Source organism: Orycteropus afer, unplaced genomic scaffold (assembly GCF_000298275.1).
Source record: "Orycteropus afer afer isolate SDZICR_OR568_19922 unplaced genomic scaffold, OryAfe1.0 scaffold00240, whole genome shotgun sequence".
Lineage (NCBI taxonomy): Eukaryota > Metazoa > Chordata > Mammalia > Tubulidentata > Orycteropodidae > Orycteropus > Orycteropus afer.
The window spans coordinates 3,964,806-3,983,750 of record NW_006921827.1 but is presented as its reverse complement, the minus strand read 5'-3'; the positions used below and the strand labels follow the sequence as shown (position 1 = coordinate 3,983,750).

The 18,945-nt window shown below is 36.2% G+C and overlaps 1 protein-coding gene across 1 annotated transcript in view; it reads left to right on the top strand.

Annotated features, from left to right (window-relative positions):
- DMXL1 (Dmx like 1) overlaps positions 1-18,945 on the top strand; it is a 302,187-nt gene that overhangs the window by 56,081 nt on the left and 227,161 nt on the right. Inside the window, exons 2-3 of the mRNA XM_007949162.2 lie at positions 4,678-4,803; positions 13,305-13,376. Of these exons, the coding sequence (XP_007947353.1) occupies positions 4,678-4,803; positions 13,305-13,376 (198 nt within the window). The remainder of the gene's footprint in view (positions 1-4,677; positions 4,804-13,304; positions 13,377-18,945) is intronic.

The window sequence follows — 18,945 nt, the reverse complement described above, 5'->3', positions numbered from 1 at the left end:
GCTTAAACTGCCCCCTGGCTGAACACTCTTCAGCCAGGGGGCAGTTTAAGCATAGGCACTGAAACAGGGCTCAATAGACGTAGTTAAAAAAGCAAAACAAACTCACTGCCGTCATAGACATATGCTTAACAAATATTTTCTCCCGTTATCTAGTTTGTCTCTTCATATTGTTAATAAAATCCTATGATGCATAAAATTTTTTAATTCTGATGAAGTCCAGTTTATCTGTTTCCTCTTTTATTGCTTATGCAATGTCTGAATTGCTCATATAATATCTAAGAATCCTTAGTCAAAAATAAGGTCCTATACCTTTACGCCTATGTGTTTTTCTAAGAGTTTTATGGTTTGAATTCTCACATTTAGGTCATTGAATGGTTTGAATCAGTCTTCTTACATGGTGAGAGTTATAGGTCCAACTTAATATTTTTGGTATGTGGACTTCTCTCTCTTTTTAACAATAGAACTTTTGTCATTTTGTATTTTTCTGATGTTTCCTCTTGATTATGTCAAAGTCATGCATACTTGGCCACAACTCCATGTAGATGACTTGTTGTCTTCTGCATATCACATTTGGGGGCACATGATACTTAAATGTCCTTCATTAGTGATGCTCATTTTAATTACATGTCAAGGTGTTGCCCAATTTCTCCACTGTATAACGGATTTTTTTTTTTTTTTGCCCCATTCAACTAATAAGCAGTGTACAGAAAAACACTTTAAGCCTATGCAAATATCTTGATCCACATCAAAGTTTTCCCCTGTATTGAGCATCCACTAATGATTCTTGCCTGTTTTTTCATTTTGTTATTTTGTTATTTTTGTTTTTTAGCATTCTTTTCTTTCTGAGTGACAAGATGTTCCATATTCTCATTGTCGCTGCCCTTCTCTTGCTCTGTAATTAGCTGTTTTTGAGGATCCTAGATAACCATTAGTGGAGAATGAAATAGAGACCAAAGTCAAAGTACTGGATGTGCTCAGTGTTACTAGGATATCTTTGCTTCTTGACTCTTTCAGCAGACACATCTAGCAAATAAACACATGTATATGCATATAACATACAGTACATATATACACATGCACACATAAACATTTAAAATATGCATATTTTGGGAAGCATGAGTACACTTCAGTTTTTCCAATTCCAGTACAACTCTGCCTGGCTCTTTTGTGCCTTCCTCTGCTCTGTATCTTTATGTTCCTTACAACAAAGTGAGAACCTTGGCTCATTTGCTCAATCCCATAACACATCTACAGTAGCTTTAGAATTGCATTGTCAATACCATTCTAATAAACAGACCTACTAAAGAGTTCTCACCCTGCCCAAGACTGAAAGTATATGGTCCAAATCTGTGTTTATTCCTTTCTTCCTCTCTCCCTTCCTTTCAGGATATTCGTTTGAAATACAATTAGTTCATTTGCTTCACTTTGCTTTCAGTTTTAGGTTCCCCATCCCATTACTGATTTAACTTCATTTTTTGAGTATATATAATATTAATATGCTTTCAAAAGTCATATACAAAAAGTTAGAAGTGACACGCCTCCCTGTATCCCTTCTACTCCATTCCCCTCCACCCTTTGCAGATAACAAACTTTGTTTCCTGGTTGTCCTTCTTGTGTAATTGTGTTGTCCTTCTAGTGTAATTATAAACAGATATATGTATGTTACCTTATTTTCCTTGTTCCTTACACAAAGAGTAACTTCTATGGACTTTGTGGTTTGCCTCTCCATCCCATACACACACACATTTAATATAATATTTCCTAGAAATCACTCTGTGTCAGTTCAAAGATAATCTTTCTCACTCTTTTTATTATGATAATACTGTATTGTGTGCACATATCATTGTTTATTCAGCCGTATTCCATTCACAGCAGGATTTTTAAGGAAACAGTTAAAAGTTGTTTAAAATGACTGAGAAATAGAAAAATATGGTTTAAGTCATCATTGCCTCCTATATTTAATTACAGTCAAATTATAAAATTTAAAATTCCGTAGTCAAGAAAACCAGAGGGTCTTTATTATAAGCCCCTATATTTTATTTCATTGTTGTTGTTGTTGTTATGTGCCATCGAGTCGGACCCGACTCATAGCGACCCCTTCTTGGGTTTCCGAGGCAGTATCACTACGGAAGTAGATTGCCCCATCTTCCTTCCGAGGAGTGGCTTGTGGATATATATATGCTTTATTATAAGCATAGTCATCAACTCAGGAAGTGTGGAATACAGTTTGTGTGCATACATCTTGTGTATATGTATATGTGTACCATTAAGTAGTTTATTGCTATCCACTAGTTATGACTGAGAGAAAAAAAAGTGAAGACTGAATGAGGGAGAAAAAATTACAATCTTTTATATTCCAAATGAAGATCAATTTTCATCTGATTTATAATTTACCAAAACTAGAGAGAGCTTTGCAAATTCTAGTATTGTCACTGAATGAAAGTTAAAATATAAAGAACAACAGTAGCAAAAGCACAAGGTAACCCAGAACTGGATTGGAGACTCTGATCAATCAAGAGTTAACTGCATTTTGAGTTAGCATCTTCTCTTCTATAGGTTTAAGTGTTCAGTTTTGCGATAACTTTGTATTTCTTAACTTAAAAATGTTAGTATGTGTTGCATCATATTCTCATTTTGTATGTGCTGATTCAAGATTAATTGAGAGATAATTCAGGATGATAGATTTAATGCAGTGTTTGACAAAAATAGTTGCAACACAGTATCTGAAAGTAGGTAGATTATCTAAGGTATCAAAAAAGGAAGGTCAAGTTCTGAAAACATGGGATTATTTATATATCCCAGTTAGTGAAATCTAAATTGGAAACATGTGAAATTTAACACTTAATATTTTGTAATGGTGACAATCAGTATTTTATCAAAATTTAATATCAAAGATAAAATCAGTTACTAAGATAAATAAAATGAAAGACAATTTTTTAAAAAAATACTTTTGGAATTTATTCTTGCTAATAGACTTGTGATAAGTCTTATGATCCTATTGTGGGTATTTATATAAGAGTACAGACCATCATGAGATTTTTCTTTTTTTACCAAGCCACATTTTCCACTGTGTGACACTAATGAAACCAGAATTGATTATTTCTAATTTCTCTTGGGGATAATTCCAGGCAACCATTCTTAACTAGGGAAGGCCTGTTGGTGCTCTGGAAATAGCACTAGACCAAGAATTAAGAGTCAGGGTTTTCAAGCCCACTGTGCCACAAAGGATTTATTTTAGCCTAATTGGGCCTCAGTTTTCTTGCCGATAAGATGAGCAAATTTATGTGTATGTTCTCTTAAATTATTTTCTAATTTTTGTTGATAGTGTAGTTCAGAACCATTTTTGTTTTGATAAGAATGAATATCATAAAGTAAATACTAACTATATATTTTTTACATTAAGTAAGGTGTGTATGCAGAGTGATGAGAAAGTAAAGAGTTATTTGAAACTGTAGCTGAAGAACTTCTCAGGATGGAAAACATTTTGTGAATGATATTTTATCATCACAGTGTTACATTGCATGCCATGCAGCCTGTTATATGTGAGTACTAGGAGGACAGTTATGTACCCTGTGATGGAGGATATTTCTATGGTCAAAGAAGGTGGAGAAAAAGACACGGAAAGAGAATTCTATCTGGAAGAATTCTGCTGATTATGATGAATTTAAAAAGAACAACAAAATGTTTTCCAACAAGCCATGAACTCTATATACCCTTTTATTTGTTTAGGAATGGTGGTTATTGTAAAATTAAATACTTCACTTATTCCATTGGTATATATAAAGCACCACCTGTGTGCCAGGCCCTCTGTTAGAATTAGGGCTAGAACAGAGAACAAGATAAACTTGAACCCTACTCTCTTTGAACTTAAATTCCAGTAATGGAAATGGACATTAAGCATGACATTGACAGATTATGATATACCTATGAAAAGAATAAACAGTAATATGATAAAGAGTAACAGGAGAGGGAGAGTGGTTGGGAAACTGAGACCTGAATGTTAATAAGAAGCTAGCCAGGCAAAGTCCAGGCAGATAAAGGGCAGATGAACCACTGTGAGGTAGAAAGAGAGATTAATATGCCCAGGGAACAAAAAGAAGGACAATATGAGGGACAGGAGGCAATTGAGGGAAGGAAAGAGGGAAGGAGTAGCCTGAGATAGGGTTGGAGAAGGAGGATAGTCAAACAGAACCTTGATCATGGTTGTTGTTTTGTTGTTGTTATGTGCTGTTGAGTGAGACCCGACTCATAACGACCCCTCCTTGGGTTTCTGAGGCAGTATCACTACGGAAGTAGATTGCCCTATCTTCCTTCCGAGGAGTGACTGGTGGGTTTGAACCGCCAGCCTTCTGGTTAGCTGTCAAGTGCCTTAGGCACTATGCTACCAGAGCTCCCTTGATCATGGTAAGGAGTTGAAATTTTATTCCAAGTGCATTGGGAAACTATTGGTCAGAATTAGTATATGTTTTGTATGTAGGACTTAGAGAATTTGCTGATGGATCATATATGGGAGGTAAGGGAAGAATGTCCAAATACTGTGTATATATATATTTAATATATGCATATTTAAAAGAATTTCAAAGTGGTCTTTTAGTATAATATTTAAAGCTAGTATTCTAAATGATAAATATTTCCCTGACAATTTTATCACAGTTTTATTTATTTATTTTTTTTAAGGCTTATGCATCTGGATGTGACATTGTAATACTGGGAAGTGATTTTGAAAGATTACAGATAATCCCAGGAGCTCAACATGGAAATATTCAAGTGGGATGTGTAGACTGTTCAGTGCAACAAGGCAAGGTTTGTGGTCTTACGATAATGTGCAAATGTGTTTTGAATATGTTTTTTGTCAAGATAATCTCTGAAGTATGTATTTCCTATTGAATTAGACACTTGCTTTGTTTCAAGGACAGTATAGCTACAGATTACTTTGGCTCTGTGTTTTAGAGTCTCAGAAATTCTGTTCTTACATAATTTTAAAGTGCAGCATAATCTTGTCATTGTTTCTTCTCTAAGAGTTGCGAGAGAAATACAGTGCTTATTACCTATAGAAGAGATCTCTAAGGCTTGTTACATATTTAAAAATTGATTGGATTGAGGCAAAGAAAGACTGCAAATCTTCATATTACTTACAAAGAAATTTCTGATTAAAAATCATTTCGTAGAGTAATTTTTTTGTCTGTAAGTATAATTATCTTGTAACTTCTGGACAAGCTTTATACTGAAATGAAGATGAACTCTTATAAATCTATAATTTTTTACATGTATTTCAAGTCTATAAGAAAAATTAAAAGTGTATTTCTCTTTGCATGTGAAAAGTAATAAATTAATCTTAAAAGTAAAATAGCACAAACAAAAGCAAGTCATATAATTCTTTTGTATCAGGTTAAATACAGTTTTCTATATAGTACCAGAATTTGGAGAGTCATAACTAAATGTCAGTAGAGTATAGATTGAAATAGCATCCTATAGGCATAGATGACCAGATCCAGGGATAGTTGTAGCTGGACTGAATCCAACTTTGTAAATTTACTAATTCCTCCCGCCCCCAGATATTTAAATATATTGTTTGACTACATGATTCATTAGAATATTTTGTGTGAGGAATCAAAATGATCATTAAGAGACTGTGGAACCAATTTTTTTTTTTTTTAAATCGAATCCTCATTTCTGATCAACCTGTCAATCAGAGAAGTTACTGCTTGAGACCTAGTTTAAAGATATTCATGGGGAAAAGATACTCTTACAGTCTTTATCTGTTTGTTGGACTAATGTTCTTTTTGTTACCTAAATGTCCCTTCCCTTTAGGGTAGTTACCCAAATGCCCCTCATGTATCTTTCCTTTTGTTTAAGCCTTTTGTTACTTCATAGTATACTACAAAAATTATCTTTGTTAGGGAGGCTAAAAATCCATGAGACTACTTTTTTTTTTTTTTTTTAATTTCCTAGCTCTGCAGTTCTGTAATCTTGACTATTATTTAAAAATTAGTTTATACCATCCACACTCACATGAGGCTAGTTAATGTTAGAAATCTAATTTAATAACATCCAGCGAGAGCTACCATTTTGTGTGTAGTCGAGACTGCATGACAGGAGTCCTTGGGTGGTGAAAAAAATTAAGGAGCTTGGCTGCTAACTGCAAGTTTTGAGGTTTGAGTTGACCAAAAGGCACCTTGAAAGAAAGGTCTGGTAATCACTTCAGAAAAATCAGCCACTGAAAATCCAGTGGAGCACAGTCTGCTCTTTCACACGTGGAGTCTTCACAAATCTGAATTGACTCAATGGCAATTATTTAGACTACATGATAGTCCAGTTTAAGATGAAGTCAGTTGGTTTTATAATAGTTAAGAGCAATGGTGATGTTTATGGGAAATGACCTGCTTACCAAAAGCCCTGTGTTCATGGCCAGGATAAAATGGGTATCTCCCTAAGTTTTTTCCGCAAACTCTACTTTTTTTTTCTTCCTGAAAGCACTGATCTGTTTATTCATGCACACTGCATTGTCTCCCTTCCCTACTCTGTCTGACCTCCCCACTTTTCTGGTGGTGCTGCCCTCATCACTTGCCCAGTCAAACACCTGCACTCAAAACCTGTGTTTGGGGAACCCTGCCTGAATACTTTCCTTAAAAAAGTGATACTCAAATGTCATGTTCTTTCATCTTTCACCTACTCTGTAGTCCCCATTCAGAGTAACCACAGCTGCTTTAACATTCTCCATGGATGATGGATCCATTTATCCCACTGGTAGCATAGTTGGGTAGATCTTACTTTTCATTCATTCATTTATGCAAATATTTACTGATAGCGTCCATGTGCCCCAGCCCTTGGGGGTCCAGTTGTGAGTAACATTGATAAACATGATATGGATTGATGAGAGTGCTGACTTACAACTAGAGTGTAACACAGGGCAAGGAGAGGCCACCATCATAGCACAGACCACAAGAGAGGCTTCTGTTTGTAGGTCTGGTACATTCATTGCCTGTCTAGGGGGCCTGAAGCCATACGCATGCTGGCATGACCCACATTGTCCTTAGTTTGTCAGTGAAGATGTTGAGGTTCCTGGTCAAAAAGAACCTGAGAGTACTGGAATCTTTGAGAAGCTGACCCACTTGTTCTCTCTGACTCTGTCATTACTCATCCAGGAATTGATATCTGGGCAATTTTCCAGCATTGCTGCTGGGTGAAATGTTCTTGCCAGTGGCTTTATCTATATAGATTAGCATAGTGTACTGTGCAGGAAAGTCTCTGTCTTCTCTGTCCTTGGCCTTGGGTTTAGGACCTGAGTGTGAGCCCCAGGGAATGCATCCTGGCCAAACTCTACTTTTTAGTATTCCAGATAATAAAAGGAAAATTTCCTTTGTCACATGAGTACTTCTTATTGCTTTTAAGAAAGAAATGCGTCTCGACACCATAGGTACCAGTATTTTTTTCATACTTTGTTTCAGTTTGTACTACCACTGGTTTAACTTCCTTGAGAAACTTTGTTATTCCTTTGTTTTAAGACATTCTTAGATTTCCATTACCTTGGAAAAGTTAAAATTGTTCACCTTGGCATGAGGCCCTGCATAATATGGCCCAAATGTGCCTTTTTAGTTTTTTGTACATTATGTCACATCTTTTTGTCTTTACACCTGTGTTCATACTATTCTCTATTCCTGCAATTGAATATTCATTGTCTTTTGAAATCCTACGCATATTTAAAGGCACAAACTAAACACTTCCTCCCAACTCTGGAGTATGATTCTGGATCAGCTCAGTGCAGGTGATACCTACATCCTAAGAATTTTTCAGAACATTTGAAAATATATCCACTAAAAGTTTCCCCCCTCATTTGTATATTATATTCTCATCTCTTATCCTCCTTCACTAGATTATATGTTCTTATTTCTATCTCTGATTTTTTTCCTTCTTTTCTTCTCCCCCTGCCACCTTCCTTCATTCCTTTCTTCCTTCATCTTTCTGGCTGGCTGTCTATCTTCTGGTATTTTAATGTTATTAATTTGTGACTCACTCAAACTCTAGTAATTAGCTACCTTGTAGAGCAGAACAAGAGAAAGATGGGTATGTTTCATTGATTTAAAGTTTGTTGTTGTTGTTGTGTGCCATCGAGTCCGAGGAAGGAAGATGGGGCAATCTACTTCCGTAGTGATACTGCCTCGGAAACCCAAGGAGGGGTCGCTAGATTTAAAGAGTACTCAGTGAAATAGAATATTTTAAAAATGTACTCCTTGGGAAATTCTCAATGGAATACATCTAAATTTTATTTTTTTTAAATTAACTGTACGCTTACAGAATGTGGACAAAAACATATGCTTACTACTTATCTAGTATGTGAGCTAGTCATAAGACCTTTTTTCACCCTTCATCAAAGGTAGGCACTTTTGGTCTATCATGAATCTGTTTAATTCTTTCCATTTCTGTGGCCGCCACATTGGTCTTTGCCATTGTCATAATCACCTGTAGTGCTATAGTAGCCTCCTAACTTGTCTTCTACTTCTAATAGAATTTATTCATTTATTCTTCATACAGAAATAAGGGTGATCTTGTTCTCAATTGGTCTATACAGAGACATAAACTGACCTTACAACCTTTAATGACTCCTCATTTCTTTTAAAATAAAATCTGGATTCCTTCATATGGCCTTCATGAGGATTCTGACCTATTACCTCTCTCTCCATCCTTATATTCAGCCATTTCTATGACACCTCACTATTTTAGCCACCAACCCATTGCCATTGAGTCAATTCTGACTCATAGGAACCGTATAGGACAGACTATAACTGCCCCATAGTTTTTCTAACACTATAAATCTCAACAGATATAGAGTGCCTCATCTTTGTCCCATAGAGTGTCTGATAGGTTTGAACTGCCAACTTTTTAGTTAGCAGCCCAATGCTTTAGCCCCAGCAGCGCCAGAGCTGCTGTGTCATCCACCAAAAACTCACTGCCATCGAGTTGATTCTCACTCATAGCGACTCCATTGGGTTTCCAAGGATGTAAATCTTTATAGACGTTAATTGCCTCATCTTTCTCCCACAGAGCAGCGGGTGGATTCGAACCATCGACTTTTTGGTTAGCAGCCCAGTGCCTTAACCTCAACACCACCAGAGCTCTTTATTTTAGCCACAGTGCTTTTTTTTTTAATTACGATTTGGGTGAAAGTTCACATTTTTCATACAATATTTCATATACATTTTGTTTCATGACATTGATTGCAACCCCCATAATATAAAAGCTCTCTTTCCACTTCCTCCCTGTGGTTACCTTTTTGCCTGTGTTATTCTTTCCTATGCATGCCTACCTTCTGAGCTATCTCCCTGTGCAAATACTGCCCTCTGATCTCCCATGGTTGATTGTTCTAAGGAATGTACCTCTCTGGTGTAAATGTTAACCTTATGTGCCTGTCTGTTGTTTGACTGGAAGCCATGGGAGTGAGTTCAATTCCAGACCCTAAGGGTAACTAGAGGCTAAAGTCTCAGGGGTTTCACCAGTGTTTATTAGATCAGTAAGCCTGGTCTTTTGTACAATACTGAATTTTGTTCCACATTTTACTCCCACTCTATCTAGGACCTCCTATTTTGACTCGTTTCTGAGTGGTTGACAGTGGTCAGCCATGTACCATCTAATTCTTCTAGTCTCAGGGTGATGTAGGCTGAGGTTCTCATGGTACACTAGTCCCTTGGACTAGTTGTTTCCATGCATCTTTGGTTTTCTTCAGTCTTTCTTTGCTCTGGATGAAGAGAGTCCAATTGTTACATCTTAGATGGCTGCTATCAAGCTTTAAGACCCCCAGTTGCTACTCACCAAAGCAAGATGTAGAACAATGTTTTCATGTAGTATGTTACATCAGTTGAGCTTGATGTCCCCTGAAACCATGGTCCTGAGCCTATGGGCCCAGTGACTCACTCCCTTAGGGTATTTGGCTTAGCCATAGCACCTTTTAAAAAATTCCTTAAACATGAGTTTTTTCTACTTTAGGACCTTTACATATGTTTGCTTCAGAATCTTCACAGAGCTCCACATCTTGGCCAAGCAGGTTTCCTTCATGTATTCTTTCAGTCCTTTATTGGGAAACTATATTCCATTTTATGGGAAAATTACAGTGTTGGCTTCCTTAAACATTATGAAAATAGAAACATAATTAATTGCTCCTTTGTTTTATAGATCCTGTATACCATGCCTAATATTACATGTTAGTTAGCATTTAAATGTAGTTCTTGACCAAGAAAATTCAGGTTGTAAGTTTTTCTTCATAACTTGATGTTCTTATGGCTTTGTAGCTGTGATCAAATCCTAGCTGACTTTTTTAGGTCTGACTGTCATGTGCTTTATTTAGCATGAGTTCTGATGGTTCGAATTTTCTGACTGTTCTTTTTTACTTGTATACCTCTAACTTTGGTGAATAAACAGAGCACTTCTCAGAACTAATCTAAAGAGCACTTTAGATATCTTTTATTGGAAAAATATTCTGATTTTACAAATATTCTTATGCTTTAGGAGTGTTTTCCTTTCCAAATTTCAGAAGGGAAGCTTAGAAGGGAAGCTACTCTGACAAATAACCTTGGTGATTGGAAAGATGCAGTGGTAGACAATGGTGTAAATTAGGCTGCTAGGTCCAGATTTGATCTATTCAAATAGAATAGAGCCAAAAATGTTCTTTTCTCCCTTTGGAAATATAGAAGATAGTGTAAACTTGCTTCTGAAGCTTTTCCCCAAATTTTGAGAAGAAAGTATTGATAGTATATTTGAAATTTTACTTACTATGAGATCTTGTAAGAGAAAACTGAAGATTCAAAACTAGTCAGAATGTCAGATATACAAAAGAAAGCAGCTTTAGTTAAAAAGTAAGAGATAGGCAATTATTATTGTTGTTGTTATGTGCCATCGAGTCGCACCCAACTCATAGCAACCCCTCTTTGGGTTTCCAAGGCAGTATCTCTATGGAAGCCCCATCTTCCTTCTGAATAGGCAATTATAATCATACCCAAAACCAAACCAAACCCACTGCCATTGAGTCAATGCTGACTCATAGCGATCCCCATTGGGTTTCTGGGGCAGTAAATCTTTATGGATCGCCCAGTCTGCTTTCTGTGGAGTGGCTGGTAGATTTGAACCACCAATCTTCTGATTAGCAGTCAAATGCCTTAGGCACTGTGCTACCAGAGCTCGTTTGCGTGCATGTATTCATATATATAGCCTGAATGCTATATACAGTATGTGTGCATATATAGATAACCTGAATTGTCTTATGCACTATGCTGAGTAAATAAAATAATTTGGCTACCATTTTCTTTAGTTTAGATGAAATTTGGCAAGATTATATGGTTTTTCTTTTACACGAAATTGGAATAATAATAACTGCCTGCATCTAGCTTAAAGAATTGAGGTAATTTAAATTTTATAGGAAAAGTACTGTGTAAGATGTAAAGGTCTTTACAAGTATAAGATCTTAATTATTCATTATTTACATTCTGCAACTGAAGATGATCTACAATATTGTTAACTTTGAGAATGGTTAACCTGAAACCTCATTTGCAAATCCATATTTTTTTGATTGTGGTAAAAATACATATAAAATTTGCCAGTTCAACAGGTTTTAGATATATAATTCAGTGATATTGATTACATTCTTCATATTGTGCAGCGATTACCACGATCCTTTCCAAATTATTCCACTACCATTAACAGGAACTCAGTGCCCCTTAAGCAATAATTCCTCCTTTTCCTCTCCCTTTTGCCTCTGGTAACCACTAATACGCTTTAGTCTCTATATGTTTGCCAATTTCATATAAGTGAAATCTTACAATATTTGTTCTTTTGTGACTTATTTTACTCAGCATAATGTTTCCAAGGTTCATCCATATTGTAGCATGTATCAGGATTTCATTTCTCTTTATGGCAAAGTAATACCCCACTGTCATGTACCACATTTTGTTTATCCATTCATCTGTTGATGAACATTTAGCTTGTTTTCATTTTTTGGCTATTGTGAATAGTGTTGCATTGAACAATGATATAAAGGTTTCTGTTTGTTACTGCTTTCGGTACCTAGGATTGGGATTGCTGAGTCATAGGGTTCAGTGTTTAACTTTCTGAGGAACTGCCAAACTACTTTCCACAGCAACTATACCATTTTTTAGTTCCACCAGCAATGATGAGGGTTCTAGTTTCATCACATCCTCACCAACACCTGTTATTTTTCACTTTTCGGATTATAGTCACTCTAAATGCAAACCAAACTCACTGCCATTAAATGGATTCTGACTCACAGTGACCCCCACTGGGTTTCTGAGGTAGCAAATCTTTATGGAAGTAGATTGCTCCATCTTCCTTCCATGGAGTGGCTGGTGGGTTTGAACTGCCAACCTTCTGGTACCAGTCAAATGTCTTTAGGCACTGCACTGTGCCACCAGGGCTCCTTAATTGGCATTGATGAATGTATTCAATGTCACTGAATTTTATATGTAAAAATTGGTGATTAATCATTCTAGTGGCTGTCAAGTGATATCTCATTGAGGTTTTATGGTGCAGCAGCCACTCTGCAGAAGGAAAACCAGGAAATCTACTTCCATAAAGCTTTACTGCCTTGGAAACCCAGAGGAGGTCACTATGAGTCAGAATTGACTCGATGGCAGTGGGTTTTTTTTTTTATGACTAATGATATTGAGCATCTTGTCATGTGCTTATTGGCCATTTGTATATCCTCTTTGATTAAATGCCTATTCAAGTCTTTTGCCCATTTTCAATTGAATTGTTTGTATAGTTAGATTGTAGGAATTCTTTATATATTCTGGATATTAAACCTCTATTAACTATACAGTTCCCCAAATTTCTCTCCCAAGCTGTAGATTGTCTCTTCACATTGTTGATAAAGTCCTTTGATGAACAATTTTTAATTTTTATGAAGTCCCATTATCTATTTTGTCTTTTGCTACTGATGCTTTTGATGTCATATCTAAGAATCCATTGTTAAAAACTGGATAGTGAAGCAGTAGCCCTATGATTTCTAAATCATGTTAAATTGCTTATCTGATGAAGAATTCGTATTATGTATACTATACACAAGGATAGGAAGACTAAGGTTTAGAGAGGTTAACTTGCTAGTAACACAGCTAGTAATTGATCATGGTGGGATATGATTATTTCCAAAACCAATATTCGTAAGTATCACTGAATGAAATTTGTGTGTGTGTGGAGGGGGGGATAGTTAATAGAAGTACTATTTTTTTTTTCTTTTCACTCTTTTGATCCACAGTTAACATATCCATAATACATTTTCTTTCTTTTTTCTTTCTTAAAAGATTGCAGCATCCTATGGAAACGTTATCTCTGTTTTTGAACCAGTTAACCTACCGAAGGAAAAGAAAAATTTGGTCAGTAATTTATCATGTTTCTTGTAAGAACTGAAATTTTTTAAGAATCAAAAGATAAGAATACAACATCAAAGCTACTATCATCAAGTGTATCAATATGACTTATACACTATAATTGAAGTTATGAATGTTTTTCTTTTTAAAGAAATTAAATTCTGAAATAATTTTGAAGGTTAGTTAAAGCAATAGTGAATATTGAGGTTATGTAGTAGATCTCACAGGTGCTTTAATGCTCATAAATAGAATAAGTAGACCAGATTTTTCCCATCTCTACTAAAGATTAAATTAGTGATTTAAACCATATGAAAGAGGATCAGCATGTTGTTGGTGTGTTGTTATGTGCTGAGAGTGGTCAAAACAGCAGTAAGAGTCAGAGGTCTGGTTACTGTCTTTGCTGCTTTCTAGCTATTTGGTTAGTGCTGCAAGTTAGTCAACCCTATAGTAATCTATACTCCTACCAGGAAGACCGGAACCTCTGGTGCCATGGTACCTAAGTTATTTGACTGCTAAGCAGAAGGCTACCAGTTCAAACCCAACAGCCACTCCTCAGAAGGAAGATTGGGCAACCTACTTCCATAGAGATACAGCCTTGGAAACCCAAGGAGGAGTTGCTGTGAGTCGGAAATGGACTTGATGGCAGTGAGGTTTTTTTTTTTCCCCACCATGAAGACCAGTTAATATGACTAATAATTCAAATTTATACAGCAAGTACTAAAACGAAAGATGAAGAAATTGAAGATTTTTACTAACTCCTGCCGTCTGAAATTGACCAAATATGCAAACAGGATGTATTGATAATGACTGATGGTTAGAATGCAAAAGTTGAAAACAATAAAGAAGCATCAGTAGTTAGAAAATAAGCCCTTGGCTATATAAGTAATGCTGGAGATCTCATGATAGAATTTTGCAACTAAGTGGCAGTCATCCAAGCAGAACAAGGGGATACTGCATGGTTTAAAATTGGGAAAGATTTGCATCAGGATTGTGCCATTTCACCATACATATTCATTCTGTATACTGAGCAGATAATCTCAGAAGCTAGATTATATGAAGAAGAACACAGCATCCTTATGTGGAGGAATACTCACGAACAGTGTGTGCTACACAGATGACACAGCCTTGCTTGCTGAAAGTGGAGACTGGAAGCCCTTCCTGATGACAGTCAGAGATACCCTTCACTATGGATTGCACGTCAGCATAAAGAAAACAAAAATCCTCACAACTAGACCAATAAGCAACATGATAAAAGGAGAGAAGATTGAAATTGTCAAGGATTTCATTTTACTTGGATCCACAGTCAATGCCCATAGAAGCAGCAGTCAGAAAATCAAACAACATATTGCATTGGGCAGATTTGCTGCAAAACACATCTAAAGTGTTAAAGAGCTAAGATGTCACTTTGAACAGTATGGTGCACCTGACCCATTCCATGGTATTTTCAGTAGCCTCATACGTAATGCATTTGAGTTGTGGTATTGGCAAACAATACTCAGTTTACTATGGAATTCTAGAAGAACAAACTAAATTTGTCTTGAGGAAGTACAGTAGGAATTCTCCTTAGAAAGGAGAATGGCTAAAATTCATCTCTCATATTTTAGTCATGTTGTCAAAAGAAACCAGTCCCCGGAGAAGGATATCATGCTTGGTAAAGTAGAAGGTCCATGAATAAAGGAAAGACCCTTAAGAAAGTGAATTTACACAGTGGCTGTGACAATGTATTCAAGCTTGGCAATAATAGGGTGGATAGCACAGAATGAAGCACTGTTTTTTTTTGGTTTTCTTGTAGCCTTATGAATTAGTAATGAGCAGTATTAAAATAAAATTTAAAGGCGGAGTCTTCAAGCACCCAGAAAAGTATATTGCAGTAATACTTAATACTTTTTGAATGAAATAACTAATCTAAAAAAATCAGTGTTGTAAAAAATGCCTTTATTAGTATATTGGGTTTTTTTTCTTTTTTTTTTTAAATACACTGTTTCCTTCCCTCCCCTGTCATCCTTGGTAACTAACAAAGAAAGCTTCCTTCCATATATAAACCTTTCCTTCACTTTGTACAATAACGGACTAATACAATATTTGTCTTTCTGTGATTGACTTATTTCACTCATTATAATATCCTCCAAGTTCATCCATGTTATGCAGTGTTTTGCAGATCCTACATTATTCTTTAGTGTCACATAGTATTCCGTTGTGCGTATGTACCATAGTTTGGTTATCCATTCTTCTGTTGATGGGCACCTAGGTGGTTTCCATCTTTTTGCTATTGTAAATAGTGCTGCGATGAACATGGGTATGCATATATCTGTTCTTGTCCTGGCTCACTTCTTGAGGATATATACCTAGTAACGGGATTGCCAGATCAAATGGTATTTCTAATTCCAACTTTTTAAGGAATCACATACTGCTTCCCACAGTTGTTGTTGTTTTGTACTGTCGAGTCGGCCCCAACTCATAGTGACTCCTCCTTGGGTTTCTGAGGCAGTATCACTACAGAAGTAGCATTTCCCAACCTTCCCTCCAAGGAGAGGCTGGTGGGTTTGAACCGCCAACCTTCTGTTTAGCAGTCAAGTGCCTTAGGCACTATACTACCAGAGCTCCTCTTTCCACAGTGGTTATATCATTTTACAGTCACCAGCAGTGGATGAGAGTCACAGTCTCTCCCCATTCTCACTAGCATTTGTTACTTTGTGTTTTGTTGAACTTTGCTGGGGCAAAGCGCTGGGTCCACATGGTACCTCATTGTTGTTTCAATTTACATCTCTCAAATGGCTAATGATCATGAACACTTCTTCATGTGTTTGTTGGCTGCCTGAATATCCTCTTTGGTGAAGAGTCTGTTATTCATGTCTTCTGCCCCACTTTGAATTGGATTGTTTGTTTTTTTGTTGTTGAGGTGTTGGAGTTTTCTATAAATTTTACAGATAAATCCCTTGTCAGATATGTTGCTGCCAAGTATTTTTTCCCATTTTGTAGATTCTCTTTTCAATCTTTTGGAGAAGTCTTTGGAAGCACATAAAAATTTAGAAGGTCTCATTCATCTAGTTTCTCTTCTGCTGTTTGTGCATTTTTGGTTATGCTTGACGTCTATTTATACCACAAATTGTTGTTGTTGTTATGTGCCATGGAGTCGGACCCAACTCATAGAGACCCCTTCTTGGGTTTCCGAGGCAGTATCACACGGAAGTAGATTGCCTCATCTTCCTTCCAAGGAGTGGCTGCTGGGTTTGAACCGCCAGCCTTCTAGTTAGCAGTCAAATGCCTTAGACACTACGCTACCAGAGCTCCCACAAATTAGGGCCCCTAAATTTGCCCCGATTTTTTCCTTGAGAAAGTTTATAGTTTTAGCTTTCACGTTTAAGTCTTTGATCTATGTGAAGTTAGTTTTTGTGTATGGTGTGAGGTACAGATCTTGTTTCATTTTTCTGCAAATGGATATACAGTTTTGCCAGCACCATTTGGTAAAGAGACATCTCTTCCCTAGTTAATGGATGTCAGCCCTTTGTCAAAAATCAGCTGACCATAGGTCAATGGATCCATGTCTGGGTTCTTAATTCTGTTCCCTTGGTCTGTGTGCCTGTACCAATACTAGGCTCTTTTGACTACTTCAGCTGTACAGTAGGCTATGAGATCCGGGACTGTGAGACCTCCTACATTCTTCTTCTTCTTCACTAGTGCTTTGCTTATCCAAAGTCTTACTCCTTTCCATATAAAATTAGTGATTGTTTTTTCCATATCCTTAAAGAATGCTGATGGGGTCTGGATTGGGATTGCATTGAATGTATAGCTTGCTTTGGGTAGTATTGGTGTTTTCACAATGTTCAGTCATCCTATCCACAAGCATGGTATGTTCCTCCAGTTATGTAGATGTCCTATGGTTTCTTGAAGTAGGGTTTTGTAGTTTTCTTTGTACAGGTCTTTTGTGTCCCTAGTGAAATTTATTTCCAAGTATTTTTGTTGTTGTTGTTTTTAGCTATTGTAAATGGTATTGATTTCCTTATTTCCTTTTCAGCAATCTTTTTGGTGGTGTAGAGGAATCCAGCTGATTTTTGTATGTTGATCTTGTATCCCGCTACTATGCTAAATCTCTCAGTTAATTCCAGTAGTTTTTTTGCTGAATCTCTTGGATTTTCTATGTATAGGATCATACCATGAGCAAATTGGGATAGATTTATGTCTTCCTGAGCAATTTGATTTCCCATTCTTGCCTTATTGCCTTGGCTAAGACTTTCAATGCAATGTTGAATAGAAGTGGTGATAGAGGGCATCCTTCTCTGGTTCCTGTTCTCAAGGGGAATGGTTTCAGTCTCTCTCCATTGAGAATAGTGTTGGCTGTTGGTTTTGCATATATGCTCTTTATTATGTTGAGGAATGTCCTTTTTTTTTTCCTTGTTTTTCTGAGAGTTTTTTATTAGGAATGGGTGTTGGATTTTACCAAATGCGTTTTCTGCATTGACTCATAAGATCATGTGGTTCTTCTTTGCTTTATTTTTTGTGATGGATGATGTTGATTGTGTTTCTAATGTTGAGCCATCCTTGGATACCTGTTATGAACCTGACTTTACCATAATGTATTATTATTTTTTTTATGTTGTTGGAGTCTATTGGCTAGGATTTTTTTTTGAAGATTTTTGCATCTATATTCATGAGGGATATTGGTCTGTAGTTGTCCTTTTTAGTGATGTCTTTGCCTGGTTTTGATATCAAGGTTATGCTTGCTTCATAAAATGAATTTGGGAGGATTCCATCCTTTTCTGTGTTCTGGGATAGATTGAATAGGATTGGTGTCAGTTCTTTGAACTTTTGGTAGAATTCTCCAGTGAAACCATCTGGGCCAGGACTTTTTTTGGTTGATAATTTTTTTATGACCTGTTCAGTTTCTTCTTTTGTTAAGGGTTTGTTCAAAATTTCCACCTAAGTCTGTGTTAGTTTAGGTAAGTAGAATGTTTTGAAATTTGTCCTTTTCCTCTAGATTTACAAATTTGTTGGAGTTCTTGACAGTGTCCTGATATTATCCTTTCAATTTCTGTTGGTTCTGTTGTGACGACGCCCAATTCGTTTCTTATTCATGTTATTTGTATTCTCTACCTCTTTTCTTTTGTTAAATTTGCCAGTGGTTTGTCAGTTGTATTAATCTTTTCAAAGCACCAACTTCTAGTCGTGCTCATTTTTGTCTGTTGTCTTTGTATTTTCTGTTTCTGCTCATTTATTTCTGCTCAAATCTTTATTATTTCTTTTCTTCTAGTGACTGTAGGCTTTTTTTGCTGCTTTTTCTAATTGTTAGAGATGTTGGCTTAAGGTGTTTATTTTGGCTCTTTCTTCTTTCATGTATGCATTTATTGCTATAAATTGGCTTCTGATCACAGCTTTTACTGTATCCCAAAGATTTGGTACATGTAATTTCATTCTCATTTGATTCGAGGAATTTTTAATTTCCTTTTTTATGTCTTCTGTTACCCAGTCTTTTTTTTTTTTTTTAATTAATTAATTAATTAATTTTTTATTTATTGTGCTTTGGGTGAAGATTTACAGAGCAAATTCACTTTCCATACAGCAGTTCACATATACTTTG